Source organism: Rhinoraja longicauda, chromosome 26, assembly GCF_053455715.1.
Source record: "Rhinoraja longicauda isolate Sanriku21f chromosome 26, sRhiLon1.1, whole genome shotgun sequence".
Lineage (NCBI taxonomy): Eukaryota > Metazoa > Chordata > Chondrichthyes > Rajiformes > Arhynchobatidae > Rhinoraja > Rhinoraja longicauda.
In genome coordinates, this window is record NC_135978.1 from 20,946,047 (window position 1) to 20,955,927 (window position 9,881).

At 56.8% G+C, this 9,881-nt stretch overlaps 1 protein-coding gene across 1 annotated transcript; it reads left to right on the forward strand.

The window, feature by feature from the left end:
• The first annotated feature begins 532 nt into the window (after nt 1-532).
• Nucleotides 533-9,501, forward strand: LOC144606154 (uncharacterized). The gene is made up of 5 exons (XM_078421954.1): nt 533-733; nt 4,025-4,156; nt 5,141-5,212; nt 7,466-7,519; nt 8,601-9,501. The coding sequence occupies exons 1-5, from the start codon at nt 533-535 to the stop codon at nt 9,291-9,293; spliced, it is 1,152 nt and encodes a 383-aa protein (XP_078278080.1). The 3' UTR covers nt 9,294-9,501.
• Nucleotides 9,502-9,881: the final 380 nt, after the last annotated feature.

Below are 9,881 nucleotides of genomic sequence, written 5' to 3' on the forward strand. Positions count from 1 at the left end.
AGAAAAGGCAAGGTAGTGTGCCTTATTGACTATGGCACCCGCCATCATGAAGTGTTCTGAGAAATTGGTTATGGCACACATTAACTCCAGCCCACCAGACAGCCTTGATTCATTACAGTTTGCCGACCATGCTAACAACTTCACAGCAGACGCCGTCTCCCTCGCCCTTCACTCATCCCTGGAATATCTGGATAACGAGGATACCAACAGCACACTGCTGCTTATTGACTAGACCTTCACCATCACCCCAATCAAACTCATCTCCAGCCTCCTGGACCTTGGAGTCAGCACCCCCTCCTGCAACTGGACCTGTGACTTCCTGGCCCATAAACCACAATCAGTGAGCATAGACAACAGAAACCCCACCATGATCATTCTCAGCACTGGATGTGCTCTCAGTCCTTTACTGAATACACTCTGTAACCTCACGACTGTGGCCAAATCCTGCTGTAAATTCCATTTGCAAGTTTGCAGATGACACCGCTGTGCGGGGCAGGATCTCAAACAATGTCGAGACAGTGTGCAGGAGGAGATGGGAGACTTAGTAACACGGTGTCAAGAAGACAACCTCGCCCTCAATATCAGCAAGGCAATGGAGCTAGTCACTGACTTCAGGAAATGTGGTTTAACACGCCCAGGCAGCATCAATGGTGCTGATGTGGAGATGATTGAGAGATTCAAGTTTGAGGGAGTAAATATCACAGTGCCCTGGTTCACCACACTGACGCCATGGGTAAGAGAGCACACTGACGGGTCCACTTCCTCAAGAGTTAGAGCAAATTTGACATGTCTTCAATGACTTGCCAATTTGCACAGATGCTCCATAGAAAGAACCCTTCTGGGATGCAACACGATGTGGTTTGGCAGATACACTGACCGAGACAGCAGGAAATTGCCCAGTCCATCACACACCAGGGCTCCTAGCTTGAAAGAGGCGGAGGGCAGACACTTCAGCAGAGAAGGGGACAGGATTCAAACAGGTGGAGGGACAGAGACTGGTGGAGAGGAGGCAGTCGGTGCATCTGGAGAACAAGGCCACCCATGACAGACTCCTAAGATAGACACAAAGTGCTGGAGTAACTCAACAGGTATGAGGACGGCAGGGTGGAGCAACGGTAGAGTTGCTACCTTGCAGCGCCAGAGACCCGGGTTCCATCCTGACTACGGGTGCTGTCTACACGGAGTTTGCACGTTCTTCCCGTGACCTGCCTGGATTTTCTCCGAGGGGAGAAAAAGACGTACAGGTTCATAGGTTAATTGGCTTCTGTAAATTGCAAATTGTTCCTAGTGTAGGATAGTGTTAGTGTGCGGGGCTCGTTGTCTGTGCCGATTCGGTGGGCCGAAGGGCCTGTTTCCGCGCTGTGTCTCTAAACAGGTCAGGCAATATCTCTGGAAAAAAGGAATGGGTGATGCTTCAGGTCTGAAAACGCAACCAGAGCTGCTGCCTGACCCGCTGAGTTACTACAGCACTTTGGGTCTATCTTCAGTTTAAACCAGCATCTGCTGTTCCTTTGTACATATGACTGACTCCTGTTTATCGACTGCAGTTCCACCTTCAACACCAGAATCCCAAACAAACTGCTTGCTGGACCTCGGAGTCAGCAACCCCCCCTCCTCCTCCCTCCTCCCCCCTCTGCAACTGGGTCAATGACTGTTGGCATAAACTAGTCAGTGAGGTTAGGGAACAAAACATCCTGCACAACAACCCTCGACACCGCCGGCCCGCAAGGGTACGTGTGTGAAAGAACTGCAGATGTTGGTTTAAACCGAAGATAGTCACAAAAAGCTGGAGTAACTCAGCGCGACAGGCAGCGTCTCTGGAGAGAAGGAATGGGTGACGTTTCGTGTGGTGACCCTTCTCTCCAGAGATGCTGCTTGCCGCGCTGAGTTACTCTAGCGTTTTGTGACTATCCCCGCAAGGGCATGTTCTCAGTCCCTTTCTATACCCCCTGTACACCCCGCCACCGCAGCCACAATCTGCTCTTACTCCATTTATAAATTAACAAGCGGGGAAGTTTAGGGGAGGGAGACAATTGACAATAGGTGCAGGAGGAGGCCATTCGGCCCTTCGAGCTAGCACCGCCATTCAATGTGATCATGTCTGATCATTCTCAATCAGTACCCCGTTCCTGCCTTCTCCCCATACCCCTCGACTCCGCTATCATTAAGAGCTCCATCTAACAGGCCTCGCCTCGCCGCTCGCCGGGACTCGCTCTCCATCAGGCCGGGTCTCGCCTCGCCTAGCCGCTCCCCGGGCCTCGCCTCAAACCTGTACGTCTTTGGACAGTGGGAGGAAGCCGAAGTTCTCGGAGAAAAGTCACGGGGGGAACGTAAAATTCCGTACAGACAGCCCTCTTACCCGGAACTCTGGCGCTGTCAGCGCTGTAAGGCAGAAACTCTAACGTTTCGATAAGATCTGGGATGCGCCACCGTGCCCACAGAATTAAATAAAAGTGAAACAAGAAGTCGCGGCCTGGAGGTCCAATTGGATTCTGGACCCAATCGAGGTAAAAAGGGGAGAGGGCCTGGCCTGGGCATGTGGGAGGGGGACATATGGTACGGTGAGGATGACCAACAGGAATTGTTGGTCAAAGGTCCTGTCATTCCCCTGCCCCCATATGTACCACTCGTCCCATTGGCCCCCTATTCAGATAAAGGACGGGAAGTGAAGCAGGCCCAGCCGACCCTGGTCGAAAACGTGAGGAATGGGGAGGAAGAAGGGGATCCTTTGGCAACCACTGTCACTACCCGGGATTTCCCACATAAAGCCCTAGTGGAATTGGGAGACCGGTTCCGCCAAAGGGTAGGCGACTCCCTCAGCGGTCTGGCTATTAAGGATGTGGGACACGGGGAGAAAGGAATACTGTTATCAGATGGGGAACTGTCAGTATTAGGGGGCCTCTCAAGCAACAATGGGGTAAATAATATGACGCGGTCGAATAGAGGAGCAGGGCATAGTCTCTGGTAGCGCACCACTGCATCGATCGCAAGAAAGTTCCCCTCTTTGCTGGATTGGGACCTGAAGTCGAGAGAGGAGTGGTACACGGTGGAGGAGGGGATCGGTGCTGGCAGACAGTGGGCCCTCATCAGTGGTATTTTTAATGGGATTCCCTGAGGGCCGAGTGCTAACCTCCACTCTGGGTTGGATTCCCGGTGAAAACGACGAAGGAGGCCCTGCATGAGCCTGGGTTTACCAGGATTGGGAGCTGCTCCAGCAGACGGACCAGACTTTGGACTGTGGAAATGGCGCCAAAACATGGCAGCGTCTGCATATGTAAATATACATATCCTTGAGTTTGCATGGTGCTAATCCTTGAGTTTGCATGGAATACCTTTGAATAGTGTTGGAGACTGATGCCAGAGAGATCAGATTGGGACTGGAAATTAAATGACGTGTGACCAGAAGGTTGGCAATACTCTCGCTTGCATCCATGGGGTTTAGGGGGAGGGAATTTAGGGGGTCAGATGATGATGTTTAGCGGGATGGTTGAGCGGATCAGAGGGAGTTTCGCGGGATGGTTGTTTAGGGATGAGGGAGTTTAGCGGGATGGGGGTGAGGGGGTCAGAAGGAGTTTGGGGGTGGGGTTTTGGTAGAAGTGGTGTGGATGGAGTTTATAGTGGAAGGATGGAGCTTTGGGAAAGGAGGTTGTTATTTAGGGAGAGTGGGATGGAGGGGGGGGTGGGTGGAATTTCGGGGTACAGGTGTTGGGGGGTGTTTCAGGGTCGCGAGTTAGGAGGGGGTGGTGTGGATGAAGCTTGGGGTTGCGGGTGTGGAGGGAGTTTAGGGTTGGGGGGATGGAGAGTGTTTCGGGGACGGGGTACGGGTGTGAGGGGACGTGGGGCTGTCCTGTGGTCAGCTCGGACACGCTGAGTGGCCGGTGGTTGTCGGGAATGTGCAGCAGGCTCCGGGCAAATGTTTAACAGGGCTGTGGCTCAATGTTTGTTGAAGGGAAGTTGGTGATAAGTCAAGTCAAGTCAATTTTATTTGTATAGCACATTTAAAAACAACCCACGTTGACCAAAGTGCTGCACATCTGAGTGCTGGTCCGGGAAGCGACTGCTTGTTGGTTCAGTGATCGAGCACACCACTGACCTCGGCAGCCTCTTTGGCCATTTCAGGCTGGGAGTGGATACGGGACGGGCTGAGACGACAGAGGTAAGGCCACGGTTCCCTTCCAGCTGGGTCCCCTCGCCTCCCGCGGCCATGGGGGCGGCGGGGAAGGCCCACTGTCTCCCAGCTGCGAATGGCCTTGTGTTGGGGAGCCGGGCCCTTTAGAGCGGGGAGGGGGGGGGTAGGAGGGGGGATAGGGGTAGGAGGGAGTAGAGAGAGATTGGGGAGGGGGTTGGGTAAGAGGATATTGAGGGGGGTAGGAGGGGGTGTTCGGGTTGGACGCCTTGGGGGGGGAGGAAGGGGAAGGGGGGAAGGGGGGAAGGGGAAGGGGGGGGGCGGAATAGGGGTTGAGCGGGTGAGGGATGTTGGGTGAGAGGGGGGTTAGGGGTGGCGTGGGAGGGGGCTTTGGGGAGGGGGGGGGGGTAGGTGGGGATGGTGTGGAAGGGGGCGTTGTGTAGAGGGGGCGTTGGGGAGGGGTGGTGTAGGTGGGGTGGTATAGGAGGGGTAGTTGGATAGAGGGGGTGTTGGGCAGAGGAGTTAGGTGGGGTGGGGTGGGGTGGGGTGGGGTGGGAGGGGGGTAGGTGGGTGTTGCAGGAGGGGGTGTTTAAGAAAGGGGGGTATTGGGTAGAGGGGGGTTGAGTATGAAGGTGTTTGGGTGGGAAGCCATGGGGTGGAGATTGGATCGCCCCCCTTGCGGAGGGAGGGGACGGGGGGCGATCCAATCTCCCCTCTTAACCTTGGACTCTCCCGTGATGGCTGCCCAGTTACCCCCCCCCCCCCCCCAACCCCACCCCCTCTCTCCCCTTGTACCTGGGGTTGCTTCTCCATAAAGCAGCCTGCTGGAAGTTCAGGTCTCCCAGCGCTCAGACCACTGCTGGACTCGGGCAGAGCAAGATCTCTCGCTGTGGGGCGCTGGCTGTGTGTGTGTGTCAGGCACTGGACTGTGGGGAAGGGGTGCACTGGGGCGCAGGGGAGCGCGGTGACCGCACTGCCCCCTGCCGGAGATCAGACCTGTGCTTTGTTTTGCAGAGATCCAACATGAAGACTCGGACTTTGGTCGTCGTTCTCTGGTGTTTCCTCACGTCCGCGCTCATCGCTGATGTAAAGAGTAATCCTATCTCCTCATCCCTTCAAACCTCCCTCCTCACTCTCCCTCTCTTCCCCCCCTCCTCACTCTCCCTCTCTTCCCCCCCTCCTCACTCTCCCTCTCTTCCCCCCTCCTCACTCTCCCCCTTCCCTCCTCTCTTTTCCCTCTCTTCCTCCCCTCCCTCCTTGCTCTCCCTCCCTCCCTCTGTCCCTCTTCCTCCTCTCCCTCCTCTCTCTTCCTCCTTGCTATCCCACCTATCTCTCTCATCACGTTCCCTCCCTCTCTCCCTCTTCCATCTCTCCCTCTCCCTCCTTGCTCTCCCTCCCTCTTCTCGCTCTCCCTCCATCTCCCTTCCTCCTTCTATTCCCCCTTTGCCTTCTTACCTACAACCCCTTGCCCTCCTCAACCCCCCGCCCCTCCTCCCATAGCGTGGCCCTCCCTCACCGCCCCTCCCACAGCGCGGCGCTCTCTCACCGCCCCTCCCATAGCGTGGCGCTCCCTCACAGCCCCTCCCACAGCGTGGCGCTCCCTCACAGCCCCTCCCACACCACGGCGCTCCCTCACTACATCCCGCACACACTCCCCTGACCTGTGCGTGGGGTTGTTACCTCTGCAGGATTCCTGGTGCTGGAGGTTTCCGGAACCACCATGTCATCCTCTCCCTGGGGAAACATGATGGACAGCTGTCAGTCTCACGCCGGCCACTGAGGCGATCGGAGCAAGCGGCTGCATGAGTCGTCCTGCATCCACGAGCGCACGGGTGAAGGCGGGAGAGAGGTGGATGTGCTGGGACACAGTGACCATCCAACTGACCATCCCACTGACCACTGACCATCCCACTGACCAGAGACTAGAGTGAGTGAGTGACCATCTCACTGACCATCCCACTGACCATCCCACTGACCATCCCACTGATCAGAGACTAGAGTGAGTGACCATCTCACTGACCACTGACCACCCCAAGGACCAGAGGCTAGAGTGAGTGACCATCCCACTGACCATCTCACTGACCACTCCAATGACCATCCCACTGACCATCCCACTGACCAGAGGCTAGCATGAGTGACCACCTCATTACCAGTGACCATCCCACTGACCATCTCATTGACCACTGAGCATCCCTCCTCTCCCTTCCACCCTCTCTGCTCCTCCCCCTCACCATTGCCCCCCACCATTGGCCGATCCAAGCTCCCCCGGCCGTACAATTCTACCCCAAGCTCTCGGTCGCCATTCTCATCAGCTTGGAGGGGCAGAGTGGCCTCCCCTCCCCCTTCCTGTGATTCCCAGAGTCCCCTAATGGTCAGTCTCCGGATATGGCCCCCCTTCTGAAGGTCAGCGGCTGACCTGCAACTGGGCAATGACCTCCGATTAGACCCAAACTCCCCCACCCCAGCAACCTCTCTGTGGACGGTCACCGGTCAGTGCAATGGTCACTGGTCATTGGTCAGTGAGATGGTCTCTTTCTGGTCACTGGTCAGTGGGTTAGTCACTTGTCACTGGCCCATGAGATGGCTTCTGGTCAGTGAGATGTCAGTGGTCAGTGGGATGCTCAGTGGTCAATGAGATGGTCAGTGGGATGGTCACTGGTAATGAGGTGGTCACTCACGCTAGCTTCTGGTCAGTGGGATGGTCAGTGGTCAGTGGGATGGTCAGTGGTCATTGGAGTGGTCAGTGGGATGGTCACTGGTCAGTGGGATGGTCAGTGGTCAATTAGATGGTCACTGGGATGGTCAGTGGTCATTGGAGTGGTCAGTGGGATGGTCAGTGTTCAGTGAGATGGTCGCTGGTAATGAGGTTGTCGCTCACTCTAGCCTCTGGTCAGTGGGATGGTCAGTGGGATGGTCAGTGGTCAGTGGGATGGTCAGTGAGATGGTCACTCACTCTAGTCTCTGGTCCTTGGGATGGTCAGTGGGATGGTCACTCACTCTAGTCTCTGGTCATTGGGATGGTCAGTGGTCAGTGGGATGGTCAGTGAGATGGTCACTCACTCTAGTCTCTGGTCATTGGGATGGTCAGTGGTCAGTGGGATGGTCAGTGAGATGGTCACTCACCCACTCTAGTCTCTGGTCAGTGGGATGGTCAGTGGTCAGGTTAGTGGTCAGTGGGATGGTCAGTGGTCAGTGGGATGGTCACTGTGTCCCAGCACATCCACCTCTCTCCCGCCTTCACCCGTGCGCTCGTGGATGCAGGACGACTTATGCAGCCGCTTGCTCCGATCGCCTCAGTGGCCGGCGTGAGACTGACAGCTGTCCATCATGTTTCCCCAGGGAGAGGATGACATGGTGGTTCCGGAAACCTCCAGCACCAGGAATCCTGCAGAGGTAACAACCCCACGCACAGGTCAGGGGAGTGTGTGCGGGATGTAGTGAGGGAGCGCCGTGGTGTGGGAGGGGCTGTGAGGGAGCATCATGGTGTAGGAGGGGCGGTGAGGGAGCGCCGCGCTGTGGGAGGGGCTGTGAGGGAGCGTCACGCTGTGGGAGGGGCTGTGAGGGAGCGCCACGCTGTGGGAGGGGCTGTGAGGGAGTGCCGCGCTATGGGAGGGGCGGTGAGAGCGCCACGCTGTGGGAGGGGCTGTGAGGGAGCGCCACGCTGTGGGAGGGGCTGTGAGGGAGCGCCACGCTGTGGGAGGGGCTGTGAGGGAGCGCCGCGCTATGGGAGGGGCGGTGAGAGAGCGCCACGCTGTGGGAGGGGCGGTGAGGGAGCGCCGCGCTGTGGGAGGGGCTGTGAAGGAGGGGCGGTGAGGGAGCGCCGCGCTGTGGGAGGGGCTGTGAAGAAGGGGCGGTGAGGGAGCGCTGCGCTGTGGGAGGGGCTGTGAAGGAGCGCCACGCTATGGGAGGGGTGGTGAGGGAGCGCCGCGCTGTGGGAGGGGCGGTGAGGGAGGGCCACGCTATGGGAGGGGCTGTGAGGGAGGGGCTGTGAGGGAGGGCCACGCTATGGGAGGGGCGGTGAGGGAGCGCCACGCTGTGGGATGGGCGGTGAGGGAGTGCCGTGGTGTGGGAGGGGCGGTGAGGGAGCGCCGCGCTGTGGGAGGGGCTGTGAGGGAGCGCTGTGGTGTAGGAGGGGCGGTGAGAGAGCGCCGCGCTGTGGGAGGGGCTGTGAGGGAGCGCTGTGGTGTAGGAGGGGCGGTGAGAGAGCGCCGCGCTGTGGGAGGGGCTGTGAGGGAGTGCCGTGGTGTAGGAGGGGCAGTGAGGGAGCGCCGTGGTGTAGGAGGGGCTGTGAGGGAGCGCCGTGCCGAGGAGCGGTGTGGGAGACTTGGTAGGAAGTCTTGCAGTAAAGCAGACTTTCATCTTGTCTTTCTTCTCTTCCTTTGCCTCTTCATTCTTACTGCTCTGATCTTTTACCCCTTCTTTGCCCCCCACAACCCAGCACCTGGCTGAACAACCATGTCTTTGACTTCCACAGGTACTGACTGAAGCCCAAGAGCTCTCAGCTCCCCTCTCCACCCAGCCGACAGACTGTGATGATGGGACAGACGCTGACCTAATGGGCACCGACAGGCCTGGCAACTGCATGGAAGATGCCCACCATCCAGATGTTGATCCAGAAGGTGCCCTACCGAATTGTGATCCATTAAGTGGCTATTCAGATGTTGATCCAGAAGGTGCCTATCCAGATTTTGATTCACACGATGCCCACCATCCAGATGGTCATCTGGAAGATGGTGACTATCCAAATGTTGATTCATATGATGCCCACCATCTAGAAGGTGCCCACCATCCAGACACCCCATCATATTCCCAAGAGGTTTTGGTTGAATCTACGAAGGTGGTGATGAAGCAGGTGCTTCAGAGTGGCGGTGAGGAGCAGGTGTCAGAACCATGTGCGGGCGCCAGCTCACCGGAGACCATGCAGCTGTTGGGAAAAGCCATCACTGATTTTGGCATGGAGATGTTCCGGAAGGTTCTGATGAAAACCAAGAAGCCAAACGTGATCATCTCCCCTCTCAGTGTGGTCCTGGGCCTCGCTCAGCTCTCTCTGGGTAACAGATTCGTTCCAATTCAAAACACAACGTGCTGGAGGAACCCAGCGGGTCAGGCAGCATCTGTGGAGGGAATGAACAGGCGACGTTTCGGGTCGGGGCCCTTAGAGTCATAGAGAGTCATAGAGTGATACAGTGTGGAAACAGGCCCTTCGGCCCAACATGTCCCAGCTACACTAGTCCTACTTGCCTGCGTTTGGCCCACATCCCTCCAAACCTGTCCTATCCATGTACCTGTCTAACTGTTTCTACCTCCCCCGGCAGCTTGTTCCATACACCCACCACCTTTTGTGTGAAAAAGTTACTCCTTAGTTTTCCATTAAAAAAATTCCCCTTCACCTTAAACCCATGTCCCCTGGTCCTTGATTCACCCATTCTGGTCAAGAGACTATGCATCTGCCCGATCTATTCCTCTCGTGAGTAGGGGGGAGAAAGTGGAAAAGAGAGGCATGTGGGGGGCAAAGTCTGGCAAGTGATAGGTGGATACAGGTGAGAGGGGGTTGATTGGCAGATGGGTGGAGTAAGGGACAAAGGCTGGAGGTGAAAAGGAGACTAAAGTGGGGACGATACGGAGTGAAGAGGGGATGAAATGCAATACTAGATATTGGGGGGATGTGGGAGGAAAATAGGGCAGGATAAAAGAGTAATGGGGACTTGTGCATGGGAGATGTGTGCAAAGGAGGGGAAAGGAGCAGGGTGATGGG

Bases quoted from the DNA above. Each gene is read 5' to 3' on its own strand.
- LOC144606154 (XM_078421954.1), top strand. From the start codon at position 533: ATGGGAGACTTAGTAACACGGTGTCAAGAAGACAACCTCGCCCTCAAT. The intron at 734-4,024 runs GTAAGAGAGCAC...CGTTGACCAAAG, and splicing joins TCACCACACTGACGCCATGG to TGCTGCACATCTGAGTGCTG. The intron at 4,157-5,140 runs GTAAGGCCACGG...TTTGTTTTGCAG, and splicing joins GACGGGCTGAGACGACAGAG to AGATCCAACATGAAGACTCG.